This window comes from Littorina saxatilis, linkage group LG15, assembly GCF_037325665.1.
Source record: "Littorina saxatilis isolate snail1 linkage group LG15, US_GU_Lsax_2.0, whole genome shotgun sequence".
NCBI classification, from domain to species: Eukaryota; Metazoa; Mollusca; class Gastropoda; order Littorinimorpha; family Littorinidae; genus Littorina; species Littorina saxatilis.
The window spans coordinates 32,572,665-32,599,166 of NC_090259.1; the positions used below are offsets into that span (position 1 = coordinate 32,572,665).

Here is a 26,502-nt window from a genome sequence, read left to right on the forward strand (position 1 = left end):
GCACACCTTTGTGTATCCAAGTTTGTGTTTTAAAATTCTCAAGACAGACGACGACGAAATGTCCAGTGTTTCGGCGATAAAATGACTGCTCACTCGGGGATCTTCATCAACTAACCGTTGCACTTGGGACACCATTTTATTGTCGGTTACAGGTGGTTTCTTCACTTTTCCCCTTGCATCTTCCACAGACGTTTTCCCTGTTGAGAAATGCTTTGCCCACCGAAAAACTGTCGCGCGAGATGGTGCTGTGCCTGGGCTTACAGTTCTCAGCTCTTCAAGTATGTCACCGGCCGTTTTACCAAGTGCCGTTCTTATTTTGATGTAGGATCGAAAATCCTTCTCTGAAAATGTGCTTTTTGCCGCCATTTTTTAGGCCAGTGTCTCTCGCTTACATGACTAAATACACTGTATCTTTACGAAAACACAACGGATCACAAAGAAATTATGCACAATAATACGTTATGTACCAATCTTGATAATGACGTCATTTGTTATAAATGTCGTCATTTGATTCTGTGCAAAAAAGACCAGTCTCAGTCTTGGTGACGACAACCTTGTACGTTAAAACATTTAGTCAAAACTTGACTAATTGTAAAAAGTAGTCCATCTGTAAACTCTGAATATGCAGATGACCTCCATAAATTATTCAATTGTACTCTGAAATCAAAGACAATGACCAATGACAGTTGAGATCGAAACTCGGTTGTGATGGGATATCCATAGGATATCCATATGGTTGTGATGGAATATTCAGAATAATCACCTCCTCAGCTAACAGAGATAAAGAGGCAGGTCATGGGATAATATAAGCTAATTCAATTCGTCGGGAGAAGAATTATGGGCAAGTGTCAAACATTAGATCTACAAAGTGTCAAACGTTACGTATAGATCTACACCTTACCCTGAACAGACAGTACAATATTTTCTCAACTTTACGGCTCGTCGTCTCCATGATTTCAATCGAATCGGTGACCGGAAACGCCAAAGAAGCAAAGCTAGTGGTTTCCACGCTTTTGTATAAAATACTCGCGAAACTTCTTTGTGAAAATTGCAAAAATAACAAAATGTGTCAAACGTTACTTTCGGACATTAAACTCCATCGATTCTTTTTAGCTGCTAGATACAATAACTTCGCAAATTCTGACTCAAATGCAACACACTGCTTTTATTTCCTCGAACACGAAACTATCGTTTTCATCCAAAATGGCGGCCATTCAAAGCACCAAGACCGGCGAAAATCGAATCTGTAAACAAGTTGGTCTGCGGACATGAGGCCTTCGAAAATAACCGGGTATTTACTGGGCGAGGTTTTCGGTAAATTCTGGTTCTAATTACGATTGTTGCACATTCTACTAAGAGTTGCATGCTTAGACTGTATGAAATACGCTGATTAAAACCGATAAAGTGATGCAGACCATGAAAAATCGAAAATTTCCCGAGGACACCAAAATGTCCAAAATTTTTCGGGGCCGTTTCTGGTGTATGTTTGAAACATTTTATTTTTTATTTAACATTCACAACAACAACAGGCTTCAAAACATTAAAAAAAGCATTCATCAAACTCCCTTTTTCAAAGCACAATACATGTAAACATGTTGGGGTAATCCAGTTAATTACACTTGCTTTCCAAAAATACATGGGTCCGAAATGGCACCTTTTGGCAAAGGCTCATATATATATACGACTAGAGTCTGTGTGTCTGTCTGTGTATCTGTCTGTGTATCTGTGCGCGATGCACGGCCAAAGTTCTCGATGGATCTGCTTCAAATTTGGTGGGCATATTCAGGTAGACCCGGGACACGACACAACCTGGTCGATATTTCAACACGTGCTCTCAGCGCGCAGCGCGGAACCGATTTTGGTTCCACCTCAGCTATTTTGGTTCCACCTCAGCTTACCCGGGCCCCCATACCGACACACCATAGCCGCTACACCACATCACAACGCCAAAGTTCTCGGTGGATCTTTTTCAAATTTGGACACCGTATTCAGCTACACCCCGGACACAATATCATCGATGAGATATTTCAACACGTGCTCTCAGCGCGCAGCGCTGAACTCATTTTCGTTTTTGTGTTCATTTCACCATTATAAGTAACTCTTCCTTATCTTCTCCAGTGTTTGGCGTTTATCTCCCTTCCTTCGTGTGGCTTTCCCGTTCAGTTGTAAGTTACTACACTGCGCTGTCCACTGCGCTGAGCGTCTTCGGATATTCCCGGCGTTCTGTTACTGTTACCTATTTTTAGAAGGTCAACGCAGTGTACAGAACGTAAATTGGACCCGTAAATTATCCTCACTGTAAAAGTGCAAAGGTCGAATCAATTTATAGCCACGCGAAAAATACACTGTCATCTATCTCTCTATAGATACGGCTTCTCTGTGTTTTTGTGTGTGTGTGTGTGAGTGTGTGTGTCTCTATGTAAGCAACACCTGTGCATTCTTCAGTTCTGTTTGTGATGTGGTCTGGCGGCTTTTGTGTAATTTTATGTACTGGCCTTCCTTTGAGAAGCCATAACTTGCTCAGTCCTGTTTGAGTGGAGTTCGCCTCCAAAGGTGATTAACACGGTTACATTCGTCGACAAGGATGGGACTCGATATGGTCAGGAATGGCATTATGGCCACTGAATCATTTTCGTGCTGTTCCCATTCCACGAATCTGGGAGGGACCTAAGCTTGGCGGGTCCATAGTTCGGACCCGCGTACGGCTCTAAGTACTTCTTCCCGGCGAAGCCGGCTACCCGGCGAAGCGGGTATTCATTCTAGTATATATATATATATATATACATATATATATGTGAATTTGTACGAATGATTTTAAAACCCCTTATAGGCTAAGTGCATACATATATATTTTTTGACTGATGGAGGAAACTGAACTATGATTTGCTAAAATTAATGGACCAAAGGACAAAAGCATTACACATTCCACACACACACTTACACACACTAACACACACACACTTACACACACTAACTCTGCTTGTGTTAGAGTTATGTTTTTTGATTTTTCTTCTGCCTTTCAGACTATTCAGCCTCACCTTCTGGCTCAGAAGTTACAAAACATGTCGTTGCATCATAGTACAGTGAAATGGATTCTGGATTATTTAGTAGATAGACCACAGTTTGTACGATGGAATGGTACTTTTACATCTGACATGATTAACACTTTCACCGGAGCACCACAAGGAACAGTTTTGTCACCTTTTTTGTTCACCCTGTATACATCTGATTTTAAAGTACAAGGAGAGTCATGTCATCTTCAGAAATTTTCTGACGACTCTGCCGTGGTTGGTAGTATTCTTGATGGTGATGAGAGCTTGTATAGAGAACGTATCGATGATTTTGTGTCTTGGTGTGATTCCAACTTTTTAGTATTAAACGCAAGCAAGACGAAGGAAATGATTTTTGATTTTCGCAAAAAGAAAAACACTGTCCATCCTGTAGTCATCAAAGGTGATGCGATTGAGATAGTCAGCGAGTACAAGTATTTAGGTGTAGTTCTAGATAACAAGCTAAGCTGGTTTAATCATGTTGATGCTGTTTTTAAGAAGACGCAGTCAAGATTGTTTTTCCTGCGCAAGCTGAGATCATTCCATGTGTGTAACAAGATGCTGTACATGTTTTATCAGAGTATGGTGTGCAGTGTGATGGTGTTTGCATCAGTGTGTTGGGGAGGGAATGCCACTGCAAGGGACACTGGCAGGCTGAACAGGCTGATAAAGAAAGCAAGTTCTACTGTAGGCCAGAGCCTTGACACCCTTGAAGTCCTTGTCGAAAGAAGGCTTGCCAGTAAGTCCAGAGCTATTCTGTTCGACCCAGGGCATCCCCTCCACGACGCACTGATGGATCTCCGCATCACACGGAACGCTCGGTTTCTCATGCCTAGGTGTCGAACGGAGCGTTTTCGGCGTTCTTTTCTTCCTGCAGCTGTGAGATATTTTAACAGCAACCGAGCCATCGTCCTGGCCACAGACTATCAGTGATGCCTTTTTAAATGTACCTCTTAGTGATAGATTTAATATGATTTGATGACTGTTTGACCTTTGATCATAACTAGTGCTGTGAAAATGAGCTCTAGCTTTGTTGTGATGGTGTTGACACTATATTTTGCCCAATTGAGTCTAACTACCTGATGGCTAATCTACTGTGATACCTGTGATAACTGATGATGATTACTGTTATTGGTTTTTATGTGTTTGGTTGGTCTCTTCCTTGGTAGTGCAATAGCGTTAATTATGGATTGTTGTTATCATCATTTACATAAAAACTTATCTGTTAATCCAAACAAGGATATAATTACTGTGATGTTCTTAACTACACTTTAACATGGAATGTATGTATGTATGTATGTATGTATGTATGTATGTATGTATGTATGTATGTATGTATGTATGTATGTATGTATGTAGGTATGTATGTAGGTATGTATGTAGGTATGTATGTAGGCATGTATGCATGTGTATTGGTGTGTCGGTGTGTCAGGTGTGCAAGAAAAAAGGGTATTTTTATATCATGGGTTTTATGAATTTTCTTCTTTTATTCTTTTATAGTTATTAATTAATGACCTATATGTGCTGATGACTAAATTAATTTCCTTTGTTGGATCAATAAAATGTTATGAGTTATGAGTTATGAGTTATGAGTTAACACACACACACACACACACACCACACATATGACATAAACGCTCACTTACAAGTTTGTAGACTTCTTCATCAGTACTTTCCCCTGGTTTCCCAGAGACCTTGGTGAAGATTCCCACCTGAGAGCAGAATCCCAAGTGACTCATACCCACCGGAGCATCTCCAACACCGGTGTAGCTGACTGAATAACCGTGCTGTGTGCAGATACACTCACACCTGAAACAACAAAGATATTCAGCAATCTCAAAAGACGAGTTTTGGAAATAACTCTGTCAGGATTTCTAAGCGTTGTGGAAGAGATGTGCCCCGCTTTATTGATGTCCAGTTACGGCAACATAACAATAACATGTAGTCGACCAGTTAAAACCAGCATGTCATGGAAATACCTGACTCCGAAACATGTGTATGTTCTTAATGCAGTGTCCGCTCGATATGATGCCTCTTACTTTCGAAGATCTACACATCAGAGCCACGATTAACTGGCGATGGCCTGCATGCAGTGATTGCAGAGCCCGTGTGTTTCCTAAACCCACATGACCTCAAGCGAAACTTATCATCTCAGGTAAAACACACTGTCATAACTATCAGAGATCTGACTCCGGGTAAACAATTATTGCCCCAACAAATCATAACCTCTGATGTGTACATGTTTTTAAAAGAAATGGAGTCTTATCGAGCAGGCACTGCAAAACAATTACACATTGGAGTCAGTTATTCGCTGCCATTGGTAGTTTTAACTGGCTGTCCACATGTAAATTTGTTGGTCACCAAAGCGGGGAGCAACTCTTCTACAAAAATTGCTTGAAAATCCTGACAGAGTTGTTTCCGGGAAACGTCTTTTCACATTAATGTAATACATCTGGTTATTTTTAAGAATATTTCTAAGGCAGAGCCCACGTTTTAAGACCAAAAGTCTGTGAAAATCAGGTCTTAACCAAGAGGGTGTCTTAAAATGGAGGTAAATTTGCAGAGATCGTGAACAGAAGATCTTGAAACAATAAGGTCTTAAAAAGATGGAAGTCTTAAATTGGGAGGTCTTATAAAAGGGAGGTTCCAGTCTGCATAACCTTAGTAAATGTACCTCCATTTTAAGACTCCCTCCTTTTTAAGACCTGATTTCCTCAGATTGTTGGAGGTCTTAAAAGAAGGGTTCCAGTGTATTCTAAAACCATAAAAACTTAAAATATTTGTACCAGTGGTGGAACTCTTCTCTCGTCCACTCAAACTTGTGGTCCCAGTGCCTGAAGCCTGTGAAGTTTGGAAAGAGAATGTTGAAGTCAGCGTTAGGAGTGGTCACTACTACAAGGGGTGGCCGCAATCGTCCAAAGACACAGTGTGTCACCTGCTTCAGGACGTCCGGTTCCAAGTGTTCAACCCTGCGCAAGATGCAGACAGCTCCAAATCAGAAAAAGATACAGGCAGAGCATTCTAACAAAACAAAAAAACAAAATTAAAAAAATTAAACTAAACACTAATCCAAAGACAATTACGCCATGAGGAAGTTTGTTGAAGAGTTGAATACCACACATAAAACAAGCACAAGCAGCCTGCGTAACAAATCAATACTTGTAAAAAGACACAGACAGATCAAAACACACACACACACAAACACACATAGAAGAAAAAGAAAGCAGAGAAAATAAAGACAGACAAAGAGATAGACATCTATAAAGAAAACAAACAAAAGGCAGAGAAGAAAACACACATTGATCAACACTTCATGCCAACAATGATCTAAATAAACAAAACAAAAAACAAACAAAAAATTGCAATTCTTTAAAACTATATTACCCAAAAAAATGAATCAATTTTAAATTCAAACTACATGTATGCACAAACGTTCTTACACTTCCACCAGGGATGCAGCCTGGCACCCAGCAACTCTGCCATCCAGCTCTCCAGCATTGCCTTCCAGCACCTTCACTGTCAGCGGATATTGGCGTCGTATGATGAACTCACAGTTCAGGGGCTTCACCATGTTGATGCTGGAGCGTAAAGTCTCTCCGTCGATGTCAACAAGGGATAGGTTCGTCAAAGTTTCAACGTCTTTCAACCAGCGCGTGATCTTGCAGTCATTGCTCCCAAAGTCCACCATCTGAAAATCAATGGAAATCAATTATCAGTGAAAGATATATACATGTATACATGTTTATATATATATATTACCCAAACAGAATTGCAATTCACATTCCCTACTTATACTCTTTGTCTCTTTTGTGTGCATTTCAAATGTCTGTAATTTCTTTGATTCTTGCTCTTAAAGGCACAGTAAGCTACCCGTAAACCATCACAGATACTGTCAGGCTTTTACACACAGTACAAACACCCTTTTATTTAAACACTCACGGCTGTGATTCACACGAATTCTAGCGATGTCTTTCGACTGTTCAGAGGAACTGGCGATAGGCATTACCGTCGTCTGCTACAAGACCCACGACCTTGCGTGACCCTGCTTCTAGGCTTTTCTTTTTCCAAACTTTCAAAACTTCGAATTGTACTGATCTTGTCTTGATGAAAAAAGAATTCTTTTATGATTTAAGAATGTTTGTGTAACAAGCTGTCAATTTATTATCTAGATTTTAAAAGTTAGGTCTATAGCGCCAAAACACACCGTCCGATTTTGTTATTAGACAAAAATATGCAATATGAATTCTTTGAAAATTGCTCGCTCTTTACGTAGGGCACCTAGGATGTTCAAAAGCGGTGAGTGTGTCAATGAAAGGGTGTTTGTACTGTGTGTAAAAGCCTGACAATATCTGTGATGGTTTACGGGAGGCGTACTGTGCCTTTAATGTTATGGTGCAATTTTTTTCTTTGCTCCCCTAGGTTAGGTTTTTCAATTCTACTCCCAAAACAGGCACAAAAACAATGAGGCAATTTGCAGCTTCTTTACCCGATTTCAAGGACGTACGTGGTCAGGCTTTAAGTAGAACTGGTTGTTTTTTTATCAAATTAGATTCCATCACAATTCACATACTTTTAGAACAAACAAACATAATAACTTTAGTTTACAGCACCATGCATGCAGAATATATACGCAGCCAATCATTTTGTTGCATTGAATAACGGAAATCAAATGTTTCATCACATCTTACCGATTCAATCGTGTGCTCCTGCATGATTTTCTTCACCAGCTTGTATCGCTGAATGTACACTGGTGGGCTGAACTTCGGACCCCCCGAAACGCTTTCTTCTTCTCCGTGGTTTTTCCCTGTAGTGTTCTCCTGTGTCTGGTCATGAACACTGTCACCTGAACTCCTCATTTCCAAACCTGGCAATTCTGTCGTTTCTTTCTGCAACTGATGATCAACATGATCACTGCAACCTGTTACGTGTTGGGTCACTGAGCTTTCGTAGTGCATAGTATGGTGCATCTGATTGTTCTGAGCCTCAGACAATTCTGAAAGATCAGTCTTTCCTCCAACAGACTCGCAGTGATTAAAGGCCGGATATTTTTCTGGATCTCCTTCTTGTTGTGGTAATGCGTTGTAAGCTAAAGGCTTGTACACTTTCTTCTCTTCAAATTCAGCCACAGTTTCTTCGTGAACTGCCACAGGAGTGACAGGCTTCTTACTTGACAACAGGTACCATAGGTATGCAACAGCAAGCATCGCTTTTCTTTTGTCTCAGGTTTCTCTCAGTCACACCTATATGAGCCTGTGCCAAAAGGTGATCCTTGAAATTTTGGGACATTCACATGCAAAATTCAGAATGCAAACAGCCCTTACAGAAAAAAAGGCCCTGTGGCGAGCCTCGCAGCGAGGTCGCAGCGAGCCTCGCTGCGAGGTCGCTGCGAGGCCGTAATTTACCATGCAAATTAAGTTTGCTGCGACTAAGTCGCAGCTAGCTGCGATGTAGTTATATTTCCTTATATGGAGATCCCACCCGCGAGCTTGATGTGATGAGGTCGCGGCTAGCTGCGATGTTCCCTGCGAGCTTGCCGCGACCTAGCAGCAGCTAGCCGCGATGTCCTGGACCCCTTACTGTGAGCTTGCCGCGACCAGGTCACAGCTAGCCGCGACCAGGTCACAGCTAGCTGCGACCAGGTCACAGCTAGCCGCGACCAGGTCACAGCTAGCCGCGATGTTCCTGGGATCATGCTGCGCGGCTTGCCGTGATCTAGTCGCAGCTAGCTGTGATGTAGTCGCAGCTAGCTGTGATCTAGTCGCAGTTAGCTGCGATCTAGTCGTGGCAAGCCACGATGAATTATTATAGACCCAAGCAGGTTACAGCTAGCCGCGACCAGGTCGCAGCTAGCCGCGACCAGGTCGCAGCTAGCCGCGGTAACCCGGACCTGTTCCTGATAGTCACAGCTATATACCGCGATTAGGTCGCAGCTAGCCGCGATTAGGTCGCAGCTAGCCGCGATTACCTCGCAGCTAGCCGCGATTACCCGGACCTATATGTGGTAGTCACAGCTATATATCCGCGACCATGTCACAGCTATAGCTAGCAACGACCAGGGTGAGCCGGGATATCCCTGGCCTGTCCTCCAAATTCTTACCACGTACAAGCTTTCCTTGAGCCAGCTGCAGCTACCTGTGCAGTTGTCACGGTTTACTGCGATGTCCATGAAATCATCAAGCAACGACCTTCAAATTTCACAGCAAGTGAGCTGCAACCTAGTGATGAGTGATAACTTACTGCAGTTATGCAGGAGGAAATGCTTTACCAAACCCTGAACATTGTTTAGATGGTTTAAAGTCCCAGTTAAAATATACCTAAACCCTCCCAGAAAAATGCTGCAACCAGCTTGTGGGTGCATGCAAATCCTTTCGCACTGACAGGCCATTGTGCTACATACATTCTAAATTGACTAGAGACAGAAGCAGTTCAACACATGCAGACGCATATTCTCAAATGTAAAACAAACAATTGGTTTAAATTCAAATTATTTAATAAAAGCTCATTTGGCATAAATTCAGATTAAATAGAGCAAGCTGTATCCTGCGATCAGGACGAACAAGTTTATCAGAGTTCACAATTTTTTGCCGAAATACAAGATCGCCAGCACTAGCAATCGCTCATGCTGGTTTTTTTTACCAATGTCACATGGGTTTAGCTAAAGGTCTTGTGAGTAATTTTTTGTTTAAACATAAACAGCTGCTTAACCTTTTTTCGGATGTAGCCAAGTGGCGTATTCAGTCTTTTTGTGTAATTATCTCCTGCCCGACTCAGTTGCCTCCCCTGTCTATTATCTTCCCCTGACCCAAGTTGTGTCTCCCGCTAAGATTATTGTGTGTTTACTATCGTAGGGAAGACTCTTGACCGGATTCCTTTCTAACCTCTTATCCCAGATTTAGGTGGTCGTTATGTAATGTGCCGCCAGACTGTCTGGGTATCGTTGGACGGCGTATTGTCAAGTGGGTGTCATTTCTTTTGACAGGAAACATCATAGAAGAGGTTTTAGTCTCTTACCCCTCTCCCCCTTCTTTGTAACTGGTTGTAATATAATGAGCCTTATCCGGTGTGCGTAATATTTCCGGTGTGTGACACCTCTGTAACGATTTCTGCCTCTTTAACGATCCCTTTCATTGGGCAGGCAATCTTAAGTAGAACGCCCCCCGTTGTCTGACACCGGGTATCTTTCCTATTGGCTATTGGGAATCGGAGTTGACCAGCTTTTAAAAGACTGAGCATTTAGGCTAGAGGAGAGAACACGATTTGTGATATACTGAGCTGTGTGCTGCTCGATTGTGTCGGTTGACGTGAACGGTCGAAGTGCTGACCAAATTTGTCGCGAAGTTGTAATCAGTCGACTTGTGGTGTTAGATTCGGATACCTGTGCTCTTGTGTTTACGTTTCACTGAGTGTGCTCACTGAGGAGAATCTGTAAGTAACTAAATGCTTTATTCATTCCTTATGCTGTATTCTTTCCTTTTGCTTTATTCATTTGATGCTATGATGTTTGCATATATGTACATTATGACGCCATTTTGATCTATCAGAGAGATGTGTTTTCTAGATCAGTTTCTAATCACTTTCATGATTTGACGCTGAAATTGAGCGTTGATAACTTCTAATATTTGATGACCAGTAGTTCTAAAGCTGTTTTAGAGTCTTGTAAACTAAAGACTCGTAGAGAATCAAGTAAGGCAGACTCATTCTCGTTTTCCCGCCAGTTCGATGGGCTTTGTTTGGGGAAAACACATATACACATTTTGTACTAGCATTCCACTGGGCTAAATAATGTCTAGCACATAAAACTCGCGCGTGTATCGTAACCCATGTGTATCGTTGCCATTTTTCCCCATTTTATCACATATTATTTCTGGAGATCAGTAAAGTCTGAGTAGTAGTCGGTTAAAAGCCCACAGTTAAGCCCTCCGTGCCATTGGCCCGTAAAGCTACCTATTTACGATTTAGGCGCAGAAACCCCTACAATTGATGAACGGGAATTATGGTTGACATATATATTTTGGGTAATGAACTCGTATCATGAGTTATCTTTCTTATTCTTGTCGTTATTATTCAACTCGATGAAATGTGTCTTCATGGCGATGAACATACTTAATAATAACAATTATTTTGCAGTTGCGGTTCATGCAGTTGATTAATTTATGTAGAGCATTTTCCAATGCAAGGCTTAGGCCTAAGGGAAGATGTTGGTTACTTCCCTTGACATTAGCTGTTGTGGAGTTGTTTAACTCACTGTGGATTCTCTTTCAGGGAATGCTGTGTCTGCAGGATTTTGGCTGTATTGTTTATGTTTATTGTGGAATGTATGTATGGTTAGGATGCATTGGTATGAATGATGCGTTTTACTTGTTATGCCATGTACTTATATTATGTTTTCTTTTCTTTTCATGTGTCATCAGACACTGCTTTCTGGTGTTAACTTTCTGGTGTTAACTTTCTGGTGTTAACTTTCTGGTGTTAACTTTCTGGTGTTAACTTTCTGGTGTTAACTTTCTGGTGTTAACTTTCTGGTGTTTGCTTCTGGTGTACGTTAAGTAAAAGTCACGTTATCGCAACCTCTGTCTTGGCGTCTCATTTATGCTTCCTGGCCTACCTATTTTCCCCCTTCCACTCCACCCTATCACATCTGGCGCTGCGAGCAGGATTCAGGAAGTAGAGACGCCGTAGTTTAACACCAGAAAGCAGGGGTAGCAGTGTAGGAGGTACTCGGCGTATCCGAGATGGCGGTCGACGGGGTTCCTAGACCCCAGTGGCAGATGTTCTCCCCTCCCAGGCTCCCCCTCTTCACTAGCAGCAAAGATGGCTGTCTGCTAGACGACTACGTCACAGAGGCTCGTCGCATCATTGCCCACTTCAACCTGGAGGCGCTGGGCGGCGAGGCTGCTGAATGGCTGATCCAGTCACTTGCTGGGCCTGCCAAGAAGGAGATCAACCTGCACCCCCCTCAGGCGACCGCTACGGCTGACCTAGTCCTGACCATTCTGCAGGACACGTTTGGAGACCACGCCAGCAGTTCTTCACTGCTTTCGTCATTCTTCACGCGCTACCAGGGACAAGAGGAGGGCCTTCTTTCATACGCCCACAGTTTGCAGTCTCTGCATGTCAAGATTAATTCTGTTGTTCCTGATACATTAACAGATGATGCTCTCCGGGATCATTTCATCCATGGACTGTTTTTGCATCCTCTACGACGAGATCTGCTGCGCTTTGTGAGAGGGCGTGAGGCTGTCCCTTTTGCGGCAGTCCGTGCAGAAGCTCTCAGGTGGATGAGGGATGATTTCGAGGTGGTGACGAAGCAACAACATCAAGCAACAGAGAGCAGCACTAAGGTACGCAGCCTGCAATTACAAGTCAGCGAACTCGCCATCAAGTCAGCAGAGCTTCGCGCTGCCTTGCACCAACGCCCGCCGGCTGCCTCACGACAACAAAAGCCATCCGCGAAGCCACGTTGTTGGCTTTGTAACCGCCACGGCCATCTACAGAGCAGGTGCCCTACCAAGCGTCATAGAGGTGAACAACTGCTGTCATGGAGACAGCCAAGTGAGAAACGCGTGAGTCATCAGTCAACATCCATCACGCAACCTCTCCGTGAGCAAAGCTGCCAGACAGAGGAAGAGCATCAGAATGTGACACTGCCAGTCCCCGTGCAGCTACACGACACTCAGCAGGTCACATTTTGGGATTCCATGCTCAATCTTGCCCCTTTACCCCAAGTCCCTGCTACCCCAACATTCCCTGACCGAGGCACTGTCTGCATCGCACGCCCTGTCTTCCCCCCACCCGTCTAGCCTCTTCCGGTGCAGCCAGCAGCCCCTGCACCAGTTCCTGATCCCCAGGCACCTCCAGCACGTGTTCAAGACCAGCCTCTTGCTAGAGACCCGGAACCTCTGGTCCCTCCTCCAGGTGCTGTGTATGTAGTTCGCCGCTCGCACCGAATACGGGAAAGACTGTCTTCGTTCTGAGTAGTGCTGTAATAAACTTGATCATTTTGAACAGACGGATTTGTGTGAGTAATAAGTGTGCCGCTGTCATAACCCCGCCATGCGTCTATTGTGAACAGTCAGGAAAACAATGTGCTGCTGTCATGTGGGCAATGTGTCATTTGTGAGACTGTTCGTGCTCTGCTAAGAGACTCTGTGTACACTATGATTATTGATTGCCTGTTGTATTGTGTCTTGTATGAATGGGTTGGGTGACTGTGAGTGTCATCCGGTACCGTTTCTGATTTTATTTGTTGTTTCACTTGGGTGAACTTGTGTTTGATTTATAGATGTCATTTTCAGCTATTCCCGAGGCGCTGTACCTGCGAGGACGCAGTTGGTATAGAGCTGGGGGGGATGTAGTCAAGTGGCGTATCCAGTCTTTTGTGTAATTATCTCCTGCCCGACTCAGTTGCCTCCCCTGTCTATTATCTTCCCCTGACCCAAGTTGTGTCTCCCGCTAGGATGATTGTGTGTTTACTATCGTAGGGTAGACTCTTGACCGGATGCATTTCTAACCTCTTATCCCAGATTTAGGTGGTCGTTATGTAATGTGCCGCCAGACTGTCTGGGTATCGTTGGACGGCGTATTGTCAAGTGGGTGTCATTTCTTTTGACAGGAAACATCATAGAAGAGGTTTTAGTCTCTTACCCCTCTCCCCCTTCTTTGTAACTGGTTGTAATATAATGAGCCTTATCCGGTGTGCGTAATATTTCCGGTGTGTGACACCTCTGTAACGATTTCTGCCTCTTTAACGATCCCTTTCATTGGGCAGGCAATCTTAAGTAGAACGCCCCCCGTTGTCTGACACCGGGTATCTTTCCTATTGGCTATTGGGAATCGGAGTTGACCAGCTTTTAAAAGACTGAGCATTTAGGCTAGAGGAGAGAACACGATTTGTGATATACTGAGCTGTGTGCTGCTCGATTGTGTCGGTTGACGTGAACGGTCGAAGTGCTGACCAAATTTGTCGCGAAGTTGTAATCAGTCGACTTGTGGTGTTAGATTCGGATACCTGTGCTCTTGTGTTTACTGTTGCAAGTGTGTTCACTGAGGAGAATCTGTAAGTAACTAAATGCTTTATTCATTCCTTATGCTGTATTCTTTCCTTTTGCTTTATTCATTTGATGCTATGATGTTTGCATATATGTACATTATGACGCCATTTTGATCTATCAGAGAGATGTGTTTTCTAGATCAGTTTCTAATCACTTTCATGATTTGACGCTGAAATTGAGCGTTGATAACTTCTAATATTTGATGACCAGTAGTTCTAAAGCTGTTTTAGAGTCTTGTAAACTAAAGACTCGTAGAGAATCAAGTAAGGCAGACTCATTCTCGTTTTCCCGCCAGTTCAATGGGCTTTGTTTGGGGAAAACACATATACACATTTTGTACTAGCATTCCACTGGGCTAAATAATGTCTAGCACATAAAACTCGCGCGTGTATCGTAACCCATGTGTATCGTTGCCATTTTTCCCCATTTTATCACATATTATTTCTGGAGATCAGTAAAGTCTGAGTAGTAGTCGGTTAAAAGCCCACAGTTAAGCCCTCCGTGCCATTGGCCCGTAAAGCTACCTATTTACGATTTAGGCGCAGAAACCCCTACAATTGATGAACGGGAATTATGGTTGACATATATATTTTGGGTAATGAACTCGTATCATGAGTTATCTTTCTTATTCTTGTCGTTATTATTCAACTCGATGAAATGTGTCTTCATGGCGATGAACATACTTAATAATAACAATTATTTTGCAGTTGCGGTTCATGCAGTTGATTAATTTATGTAGAGCATTTTCCAATGCAAGGCTTAGGCCTAAGGGAAGATGTTGGTTACTTCCCTTGACATTAGCTGTTGTGGAGTTGTTTAACTCACTGTGGATTCTCTTTCAGGGAATGCTGTGTCTGCAGGATTTTGGCTGTATTGTTTATGTTTATTGTGGAATGTATGTATGGTTAGGATGCATTGGTATGAATGATGCGTTTTACTTGTTATGCCATGTACTTATATTATGTTTTCTTTTCTTTTCATGTGTCATCAGACACTGCTTTCTGGTGTTAACTTTCTGGTGTTAACTTTCTGGTGTTAACTTTCTGGTGATAACTTTCTGGTGTTAACTTTCTGGTGTTAACTTTCTGGTGTTAACTTTCTGGTGTTTGCTTCTGGTGTACGTTAAGTAAAAGTCACGTTATCGCAACCTCTGTCTTGGCGTCTCATTTATGCTTCCTGGCCTATCTATAACCCCCTTCCACTCCACCCCATCACACCAAAGTTAATTGCAATACACCCTAAAAGTAAAAGTGTAGAGCTATCAGCGATATAGTTATTATGAAAAACTATATTTCGAAAATGAAATCAAGACAGTACATTACAGGCTAACCAGTACATAATATGTTGCATACCTACCAAGTAGTGTATGCACTCTCCAAGAAGTTCTCCCCTTCTTAACCCAAGGTGGCTGAGTGCATCAGAAACAAAATCAACAGAGATGAGATTTTTTCGCGGAATTCTGCTCAAAAGTTGATCCCCAGGACCGTTTTCCTGAATCGTCCAGATCCCTTGAGAAAAAAAAAAGGGGGGGGGGGGGGGTAGAGGTTGATTATCAAAAATCTGACCTGCCAATGACTGAATCGCCCAAAAGACTAGACCGGTTTTTGATTGTCCGGACCGACAATACCTCCGACAAAAAAATCTCCGCCGAGCTCAAAACCAAAAATCTACGAAATGAACTTTAGACCCGTGTACGAACTGTCCATTTGGGAACAAATTTTTCCTCATCATCAGTGTCTTCATCGCGGAAGTTCCTAAATGGGCTGATTTAGTTGTTGACTTTAGCCACTTTAGCAAGATGGCGTCGTCAATGCGATTGTTGGCAGAAACAGAACATGCTTTAGCTTCTGAGATTGATAAAGGGCTAAAGAACAAATGGGTTTGGGCGTGGAAAGACGAAATTATAACTACCGAAGTGAAGGGACGAAAACTTTCCATCCGTCTTGGAGATTCGGTTCAAAAGTTGAATGTTCGGGGTAGGCACAATGCACGTGGTGTAATAAAGTACTGGGCTACAAATAGAGAGGCAAGAGCGTGTTGAAAGACCATTTGACCACATATTTGTCCTTGTGTGCACACTTGTGTTTGTCAGTCTGTGAGTGTGATGTTATTTTCAGTGACTGTTGTTGTTTATTTGTGAGATTCATTCTAGAAATGCATGAACAATGCCCAAAGTTCTAATCAAAATATTCTGCTGCTAAGACTCATTTCTGAGCAATTTTTTGTTATGTAAATGCTAAAAACGCATCAGCTTCAGCCCCCTGACTCCCACAAGGGGCAACGCAAAGGGCCAAACTTCCTTTACCCTCTTATGTCAAAATTTGGGAATCTCATCTCTGAATCAAGATCTCTGACAACCTGAAGAAATGCTGTTGTTCCTGTCTCCCCACTGAGGCGCTCCTTGAATTGCGTCTCCCTGCGATCAATGACACCACCAATCCGATCCACAGGAAAGGTAACTTCTGGGAAGAGCTTCTCAAACCAGGAGTGGACCTGAAAAAAAGTCAATATCAGTCTGTGTTCCAAAAGATAATATTACCCAATATTGACGGACTGTGTGATGATATCTTCTGCTATGGTCTGTTGAGACAGTGATATCAAAATCGAGACTGGAGGTCGAGATTTTGATATCACTGTCGAAACAGACCAATAGCAGAAGATATCGTCACACAGTCAGTCAATGTTAGATATATTGCTAATTCTCGGGACATTTTGTATTTATTGTAAAGAAATTACAAAAGTATTTGTCTCAGTTTTGGCTGTTCCATATCCCTCCCTCTGATTATCATTTCTTTTTGTTCACTCTTTTCTTGTACTTTTCAGTTTTTCAAAATGTTTTTTCTTTCAAAAAGTCTTTAGTCACTTGCTCAACTAAATTCTGGGATAATTACATTTTTATATATATATATTTGTTTGTTTTAAAATTTAGGTTTTTTTGTTTTTGAAGTGGGGAAGCAATAAAGAGGTCGTCGATATCAAAACTGATATCAACGGAAATGTCGTCGATATCACTTTTGCACTGAGCTCAGTTTTGCCCAATTGACCAATGGAAATCCACGTAACATATGAAATAGCAATATACCAGTGCATGAACTATGCTGCAGTATAGTAAAAGGGACAGCCAAAGAAATAAATACAAATTATCAATGTCTATTATTATTTTGTAATTAATTTTAGTGGATAAAGAAAAGACGCAAAGGATTGCTAGCCTGTTTATAAATACATAAGCATATCTATAAGACAAAAAAGAGTTGTGATCAACCGAGTACTTACCACTGAAGAGGGCTTGCCACTTTGCCTCTGTAACTGCAGCAAAACCTTGTTTGTCAGCCCCGGTCGCCACGGCCAGAGGCAAGAAAATAGTTAGCAAGTTGTTGGTGCATGTGTGTCATCTGGAGAAAAGAACAAAAAGTAAGTTATAACAATAACATCAAACACTACTTCTGCAGAAAGAAAAACACCATTCAAACTCAAAGAAGAAAAGTCAGTTATTTCATTTTCAATAAATGAAAAAGCAGCTACCAGTATTTTATAAAAAATATATCTGTAATATCTGTTTTCTCACACGAAATAAGTCGACATACATGTGCGAAACATTGCGAGTCCGCAAAACGTTCTCAGAGTCAGCTGGTGAATTCTACTTTTGGTTTCCACTCAGCTGGTGCAAGAAAAGAAGTTACGTGACCTGAATAAAATCAGTTTTGGAACAATATGCAATGTTTTCATTTCGTAGATGCACCAGAAATAGGTTTTTTTTTTATATCTTTAGATACATTGTCAATGATTATTTTCGTCATTAGATTCTATTGGGTTAGAGAAAAAAACGAAAGCGGTTCGAAACACAACCCTTCCGCTTGAAACACAGACAGGCCATCGAAGTCGAACCGCTTCGTCAAATTCAGTACAAAATACCTTCTGTCATTTCGTACATCCGCCATTAAAAACATTCAATCAATACTTTAATATGTCTAAACTTACCGAACAGAACATCTTGAATCGATGTGCCGGACGAAAAGAATGCTTGGGTCGAATTTGTTGAGTCGGTAATCGCGGCTTGAGCCACCGGGCGCCATTTTCAAAACTGCAGGCAAAGCTATTCGAGCCTCGTTTTGGGCGTCTTGCTCGGAGGACACATGTCGGACTGACTTCATTTTTTGCTTGTTTAAAGAAAACTTCGAGCTGAATCGAATGGTGTATTTCATTTGGCAGTGTGATTAAGTTGTCGGTAGTTTGATTTTGAAAACTTCAACCGCAATTTTTGGTCACTTTGTTTTCCAGTTCTCAAAATATACGAAATTATAGAGCTAGCTCTGCTCTTTCAAAACACCCATTGTAGTTTCTTTGACGCGGAGCAAGAGAGCGTAAAGTACGACGACCGAACTGAAAAATGTTGCGCATCACAGCGCGCGGAGGCTGTGTGAGGCTGAACGGTACTTCAATAAAATATTCATACAAAATCACATAGTAATCACAAATTAACTAACGAAAATGGTATGTATTTTGATGTGGTATACATTTTTTATTTTATTCGGTGAATTTCTTTACATTTTTGGCATCTTCAGGTGCATTCTCTAACCTTCAGTCATCGGTTAGTGGTTCTAATAACCTTTAAAACAGCATGGTCTGGTCCTTTGAAATGGGGTGGAAAAAATCCCGATTGCGGCTAGGAGCTAAGTGATACAAAGAAGGTTTGACCAGTGGACGATACCTTCCGCCTGTGATCAAGACCTGGGAACACATAATTATTGCCTTATTAGACTATGTATGCTTGTTTGTCTAAAAATACGATCAGCTGCGCACCCCCCACTCCGCTGCAACAATGCCAGACATCTGGATGACTTGTTCTACAAGTGCAGCGTAACAGACAGATACAGATACAGAGTATGGTTTAATGATTATAACAACTTTACAACTCTGCATTTGATCAATGGTAACCGCTTTTCTCATTACACATTGAAAGAAGCATTTGGTTTAATGTTTTGGTAAACTTTTTAATGTTGCAACGGTCAAATGTATGGAGTACACCTTTTTTTTCCTGAAAATATATAAATATGCCAAATTTGTTTGAGAATACTCCAAGCACAAAACAGCTAGGGTTCCAGCTATATTTTTTAATGGAATTGTTTGATCGTCACACTGCCAGTTAAAATTTCTCTTGTTTGTTGGTGTGCAAGCTATATATAGTGATTCCATTCGTGTGCTGTCATATGCTCTGAATCTGATAATTTCTGTTAAGTCTTTATAATATAGGCTGGTTGTACACTTTGAGTTTAATGGGCAATAGCAAGGACTACTTCTCTCAGGGTAGAAGGAGTACTTGGGCAATAGTAAACTCCCTAAGCTAATGCAGTTAGCAACACATCACCATGGTACTTTCTAGCTCCCAAATTTTAAAGAAGCACAAGATAACACTTTACCTGATTTTTAAATGGAAATGCAACATGCCATATAAACGTTTGCGACCATCTTTGTGAAAATATAATACTCGAGTTTAAAGGTGTTTGTCTACATTTTTATACAGAAATCGGCATCAAATACTAAGTCTAGCTATTCCCTACAAATATCAAAAATACACTCCCCATCGATCAGGAAGGACGAAGCCAGGGTAGCCGATTGAAAATTCATGAAAGTAATGCAGCGTAGTACGATATCCTTATTTGGCAAATGCCAAGGGCAAAAGTCCTCTCAAATACCATGCATTCCGTGCGTTTAACAAAACATCGTGGACAGCGCTCTAATACACTGTGTCAAACTGTTGCTGTGATTGTGTGGGTGTGGCTGTCAGCATAGTGACATGAATTTGATTGGTCGATATTTATAGTTAAAACACATGCTCTCTCCACATGGAAATCAAAACATTGGAAGTGTTATACTGTACTTCTCAAAAATAAAAACTTTTTTTACATTTATTTTTATTTTGATAAAAAAAATTTCCCCATGCTTCATTCATCATCTGACATAACTTTTTAGCGAAATCTAACCATAAGATTATTGAAAAAAAAGCAGAAATGTAGACGACCTTTAAGCCTTGAATTTTGCTTCAACAACATTTTGTGTGAAACTACAGAATAAAAGTCTCTGGCAGTTGGTAAACAAACAAGAATTTCGGGCTGCTGATTTATACATCCCTTTAACAGAAGAATTAATGCCAAAATACACTTTTTGCTTAAAAACAAAAGAAAATATTTACTTTGTAATATGAAACATATTTCATACAGTTTTTTAAAACATGAAGCAAGCTGAGTGTTATGTTTCTGAATAATATTTGCTGCCACCATGTCTCATTCTTGTGCCAAGATGGTAAGAATATTTGCAAATAGGGCCACTCAGAGAGTCAGACACAATAATCGCTCTATAAGCAGGCCCCTCCATATGATGTTGAAAAAGCCTCCATTAAGGTCGCGGCTAGCTGTGATGTTGTTCGGAAACTTACGCCAAGATCGCAGCTACCTGCGAGGCTCGCGTCAAGGTCGCAGCTACCCGCGATGTTGTTGCGAGGTTCGCGCCAATTGTCGCAGCTAACTTTGATGTTGTTGTGAGGCTCGCGCCAAGGTTGCAGCTACCTGCGATGTTGTTGCGAGGCTCGCGCCAAGGTCGCAGCTACCCGCGATGTTGGCGCGAGCCTTGCACCATGGTCGCAGCTAGCCGCGCTCTTGTCGCGAGCCTCGCGCCAGGGTCACAGCTAGCCGCGATGTTGTCGCGAGGCTCGCGCCAAGGTCGCGGCTAGCCGCGATGTTGTCGCGAGGCTCGCGCCAAGGTCGCGGCTAGCCGCGATGTTGTTGCGAGGCTCGCGCCAACATCGCGGCTAGCCGTGACCAGCTGCGACTAGTTGCTGCGATGTGTTTAGATCGCTGCGACCTCGCAACGAGGTCGCAGCGAGGTCGCAGCGACTTTTCTTTTCTGTAAGGGAGAGCTTTGCAAATTTAATATAGTCATTTTGACTGTTTTAGGATTCTGTTTTTGACAGTTAAAAGATAACTGGTAGCACACCTTTTTGATAATGCCAGGACAAAGCTTGATATTTTTGTGTGTCAACTGTAACACAGGACACAGTACTAACTACTATGCTTAAATATTTTGTTCAAAAGTGTCGGATTTTGTCATTTTGGGGCATTCTAATATCCTTTTCAAGACCTTCCAGTTGATAAAAAATGATGAAATTATCTGTACTATCTCTCTGAAGGGTTTACTTTAAGAAGGAGTAGTGCTATTAGTAACTTGCTGCTTTCATAAAGAGAAATTATTCTTGAAAGGTATCTTCTTGCTGACCACGTTTTGGCACAGGCTCATATCAAATCATCCGGTGACGTGGCATTATAGTTCATGTTTCAGACGCTGCGCCAGTAAACACAACACGAAAGCGTACGTACGCCTGTTTCTTATGTCCTCCCAAGCAAGGTTTCTTAACAGCCAAGAATCCACACATTCTGGAACAGAAACTGAAAGTAAATCAACGAGGATTGCCCCTGGAACTAGTAGCAGAGTAATCTCCCGTGGCCTTTGTTACCGCTCCAAACGTTAATAAAGACAAATATTTTTCTTCTTGATTTGCTGGATTAAAACCAGCTTAAGTACCTTTCTAGTCCTAAAGTAATACCTCACAGATGTTATTTAAGAGACAGTGTTGCTACTTTAGTGATTGTAGTTAGTTCTGTATTGCCGCTTAAAACATCCCAAAAAGAAGAGCGATCAAAAGAAATCACCTTACGTCATTTTCCTGTTGATGGCTGTCGCCAAGAAAATGTAAACAAACAGCGTTTGGTAAGTCGGAGACAGCAAGCAGTGGGCCCTTTTCAAAAGATGTCGATTTCATAAAACTTGCTCTGCTTTGTAGACTATATACTAGTGGTTTAACGTCGAATATAGTGGGTTTTTTTACAAGGAATTCCTTGTTGAGACGTGGGAAACTCGTTTCTAACTGTACTGCTCACCGGAAAGACGTATCTTTTTGTGGACTTCGACACGAGGTTGGAAAAGCAAACGAACAGATTCGGAAATTATTAACCGTGGCTTATGAGCAAATGATTTTCCTTTTAGTTGTCATTTTTAAGACTGTCAACAGCTGTTTCTTTATCTGCATGTGAGTGTTCATTTTGGATTTTTTCTTCTTTTTTCCCCCCAGGTTTTGTCTGAATCAACTTCAAGCACGTACGTGCAGGATCAAATAATGGTATCATAGCTAGATGGTACCAACTTTACCATGGCAGCTCCGAACGAGGTACCTCAGAATGGCTTCATTGGCATCACCATCAGTGTTAAAGAGAAGACGGAGAGGCCAGCAAAGTAAAACGAAAAGACGTCAGATCCACCAGCTGTGAAGTACAGAAAGTCAGCCAGCAGTCTGGGGTCCATGGGGAGTGAGGTGGATGTCACCATGAACGCTGCTGTTGAGGAACCAAGTGAAGTGAGAAAACCTACACAAGACAGTCTGCAAGTAGAACAAGAATTCATGCAGGGTGATGCTATTCTAAAACCAGGCGCCACAAATACTTGTGTATCCTTTGATTCAGCCCTTCAGACAAAATTAACAGAGTATTCAGCAGGTCAGGGTGAAGTAGGGGCCAGTGTAAGCAATGTTTGCACCAGAACGCCAACGTATGTGCAAAGTGTGATGCTTCAAGACACCAAAGACAGAAAGTTTAAACATAAGCGGCGTTCATTATGGTATCGACTGCGACATCGAAAAGTTCACATGGGAGTAGTGGAGGTGAACGGGCAGCATCCATACTACTTTTTCCTCAAAGCGATATCGTGTGGTGTGGCCACCTTTCTGCAGGACCCAGACAGACTTGGACCTATGGTGAGTAAGGGGTGTGTGCGAGTAATTGTACATGTATGCATGTGTGGGTGGGTGAGTGTGTGCATGTGTGTGTCTTTTCCACCTCTCTATCTGCATATATTTGCGTGTTTCTTTGTGATTTGAAACGGTTATAAAATAATAGCTGTGGAGATTTTTTTTCTTCAGTTGTTACTTCTTCTTCTTCAGCGTTCCAGAATTTTCAGGTTACGTGTGACCGCTTTCGTTGGGTAGGCATGCTGGGTATTTTCGTGTTTCCATCACCCACCAAACTCGGACATGGATTACAGGATCTTTTCTGTGCGCACTTGGTCTTCTGCTTGCGTGTACACACGAAGGGGGTTAAGTCACTAGCAGATCTGCACATAAGTTGACCTGGGAGATCGGAAAAATCTCCACTCTTAACCCACCAGGCGGCAGCGACTGGGATTCGAACACACGACCTCCCGATTAGGAGGCCGACGTCTTGCCACTGCGCCCGTCATTGAATTGTCAGTTACATAAATGACAAGTCAAGTCTCATCCCTGTCATTTCAATGAATTTAGGTGCGGAGCTAAATGGTGAGAGTATTTATAGATAAAACTGCGAAAGTGGTCAGCTTCAAGCATGGGTGTACAGCTGTTGCTTTTGCTAGTGCATTGTAATCTACATGTTTGAGTGGCTGTCTGTACATTTTTTCATGTCGATCTTCCTTGCACTCTTTCATCCCTGTTGAACTCACAGACCATCTTAATTATCATCACTTAATTTCCTTCTTGCTTTCCTTGCTTCTTTTTTTCCTCTGCTTGCATGATTTATGTTTTCTTCTGTATTTTAATTAATTACTTACATTGATGAATTGATTGATTGATTGATTTCTTTTTTTCTTTCTTTCTTTCTTAAAGTCTTTCTTTCTTTTTTTACAGGAAAGTTTAGAGGATGAACACTACCAGGTGATTCTCAGTGAAGAGCTGACCTTGCAAGGGGTGGAGGAATCTGGAAAACAAAAAGTAAGTTATGTGTGCGCATTATAGCTATTATTCTTAGACAGCTTAAGGGCCAGTACTATACAATGCAACTTTGCTGTATGCAACTGGCAGTGTTCAGTGCAGTGTATCAAGTAGTAGCCTATTTAGCTGAGGTTGTAGCCAACCTTTGAGCGACAGGTTGCTTTTACAGCCAGTCTACAAAAACGAGACACAGGAATTATCACATCATCCAAAATTAGGTTGCATGATCATTCACGCGGCCAGGTTGTGGCATATAGTTCCATGAGGGAATGGGACAAGTTTTACATTAAAATTAAGACAGGTTCTGTTTTCATAGCATCAGCAAAAGAAGTGGAGTCGGCCCCCTTTTAAGATCTTGTTTTGTCATATTTTCTGTTTTTGACATTTCCTTGCAGTTCAAGGCTAATTAAACTCTAATAATATTATTATTAAGGCCTTATTTTCTCAGAATTCTAGAGATCGCAGGCAGCCAAGGAATTCTTTTTTTACAATTTATGATGTAGAAAACAAATGCCGGGGCATATATTATCCTGTAATCAGGTGTTACCGTAAAGTTACAGTACCGGTAAATGGATTATATTACACTTTTTCCCAGAATTATAAAAAGGAAGGTATGTATGTATGTATGAAACTTTGGCCGTTTTTGTCTACTGTGCAAAGATTTGTTTTGCAGAGGGCTGTTGCTACATTGTATAGGCAAAAGCTGCAGATGTGATATATATATATATATATATATATGCAAAATCTTTAAATTAAGCACCCGTGTTTGTGAGCATCATGGACAACAAAAACAAGAGGCGAAGCCTTCAAGGCTCCCGTAAGAAATCAACAAACAGTAACACAAACTCATCCGTCACACACACACACACACACACACACACACACACACACACACACACACACACACACACACACACACACACACACACTCACACACACGCACACACACACACACAGAGTTAAAACTAACGCATCATATCAACTCCATGTATAATTTTCAAAAGAAGGCAAACAGATAAAATGACTGTGTATTTGTTGTTGGTGCAGTTGTCCTTCAATGAGATCTTGTGCAATCCTCACACACACACACACACACACACACACACACACACACACACACACACACACACACACAGGCACTGTGTTCATTTGCAAATCTACCATCAGCTTATCTGTCTTTTGCACTGCAGACACTAAGCAATAGGTACCTGCCATGTGGCCACTTTTTCCACTGCTGTCCTCAGTCCCATACTTTTCATCAAGACTTGTCACCATGCCGAGTGGATCTAAATTCGGAAGTCTCCATGTGGCTGAGGCTGACATAGCGTCGATCTTGTAGGTTAACCTCCTTTCTGAAACAAATGGCAAAATGCGATTAGTTATGATGACTACAACCTACACAAATATAAACAGTGTTTTTAACCCCTTCCCTGCCCTGCCACGAACGGCGTTCGAGGTGTTTTTTGGCATCCTGTCTGCCCCGCCACGAACGTCGTTCGAGGTGTACGCATCAGAGTCCTGTATCCACCCAAGAAGGGGGGTAACTGCAAAAACTGTTGGCAGAGCAGTTAGACATCTTGAACCAACGGTTCCTTCCCTTTGACCGTTATGAATAGCAAATATTGATGTTTGGGAGAATTTTGAAACTTCGGGAGTTATCTGTGTTAAGTCGTCAACAAAGATGTCGGATGGTGGACGGCGTGGGGGTACCACGAGGTCTGTTTTCAAGCGCTATTCAGCACTTGAAGTGCTTCAAGAGTGCCTAAATGACCAAGACAGTGATGATGAAGACCTTAGAGATGGAAGTGACAGCGAATCAGACGAGGAAGAAACTGATTTCAACCAGCACCACCCTCTTTTGTCCGAGGTAGGCATTGATGATGACAATGATATCAGCTACGAACCAAGTGTATCTGCCACTGACAGTGATCAGTCGGAGACTGATGGCAGTGATGCCGAAGCAGAACCAATGCCTGGCCCATCAACTTCATGTCCTGTGGTCAGAGGTCGCGGCAGGGGTCGAGGAAGCAGTGTGGGAAGAGGACAACGAGGGAGAGGTAATGCGAGGGGGCGTGGCCGCGGCCGTGCCCGACAAATTCCAAGACAACGTCAGGAAGATAAGATAAGAAATTGGACAGATGCTGATGCAACTGCGCCAAACCAAGACATCCAATTTCAAGGCAATCCAGGCATGCAGTGCAATGTTGACAATTTTGAACCAGTAGACTGGATGCAGCTGTTTTTTGATGACGACCTCATCAACCACCTTGTCTTCCAAACAAACCTTTATGCTGACCAGTACCTTGAGAGCCACCCAGATCTGTCTGCATTTTCTCGAGCACAAACGTCATATACTGGAAGTAGTGTGTGGACTTTGCCTGCTCTGTGGATTGTGACTTTGTTGCTTCTGAGTCTCAGCTGTGGAGTATGACGTGCGATTCCGGACTTACCTTACCATGAACAGCTAACCCTTATAATTTTGGATGCTTATAGCAGTGAAGTTGATTACCAAGAAGTTTTGTGAGTACCTGATGTTTTTCCCTTTGTTACACCAGTTTTTTGTTGTGTTTTGTCATGCATTTTTGTGATCAAGTGTGTTGTTATGTTCCGAAAA

General features: G+C 42.1%; 3 protein-coding genes and 2 long non-coding RNA genes across 5 annotated transcripts in view; 3 read left to right on the top strand and 2 right to left on the bottom strand.

Moving 5' to 3' along the window:
- Positions 1-3,001: 3,001 nt before the first annotated feature.
- Positions 3,002-4,635, top strand: LOC138949084 (uncharacterized). Its single transcript, XR_011450160.1, has 2 exons — positions 3,002-4,361; positions 4,410-4,635. It is a non-coding gene; the product is annotated as an uncharacterized lncRNA (long non-coding RNA).
- Position 4,636: 1 nt separating this feature from the next.
- On the bottom strand, positions 4,637-21,578 carry LOC138947992 (small RNA 2'-O-methyltransferase-like). The gene is made up of 5 exons (XM_070319519.1): positions 21,371-21,578; positions 7,739-8,300; positions 6,491-6,738; positions 5,837-6,019; positions 4,637-4,859 (listed from the first exon to the last, which is right to left on the bottom strand). Exons 2-5 carry the CDS (start codon positions 8,252-8,254, stop codon positions 4,637-4,639), a joined length of 1,170 nt encoding a protein of 389 aa, XP_070175620.1. The 5' UTR covers positions 8,255-8,300; positions 21,371-21,578.
- Positions 9,784-12,850, top strand: LOC138947993 (uncharacterized). Its single transcript, XM_070319520.1, has 2 exons — positions 9,784-10,475; positions 11,462-12,850. The coding sequence occupies exon 2, from the start codon at positions 11,783-11,785 to the stop codon at positions 12,848-12,850; it is 1,068 nt and encodes a 355-aa protein (XP_070175621.1). The 5' UTR covers positions 9,784-10,475; positions 11,462-11,782.
- LOC138949085 (uncharacterized) lies at positions 15,324-19,051 on the bottom strand. The gene is made up of 3 exons (XR_011450161.1): positions 18,080-19,051; positions 17,375-17,493; positions 15,324-16,594 (listed from the first exon to the last, which is right to left on the bottom strand). It is a non-coding gene; the product is annotated as an uncharacterized lncRNA (long non-coding RNA).
- Positions 21,579-22,237: 659 nt separating the features above from the next.
- Positions 22,238-26,502, top strand: part of LOC138947994 (phosphatidylinositol 4-phosphate 5-kinase-like protein 1) — a 38,108-nt gene continuing 33,843 nt past the window's right edge. Inside the window, exons 1-2 of the mRNA XM_070319521.1 lie at positions 22,238-22,901; positions 23,805-23,888. Of these exons, the coding sequence (XP_070175622.1) occupies positions 22,452-22,901; positions 23,805-23,888 (534 nt within the window). The 5' untranslated portion in view covers positions 22,238-22,451. The remainder of the gene's footprint in view (positions 22,902-23,804; positions 23,889-26,502) is intronic.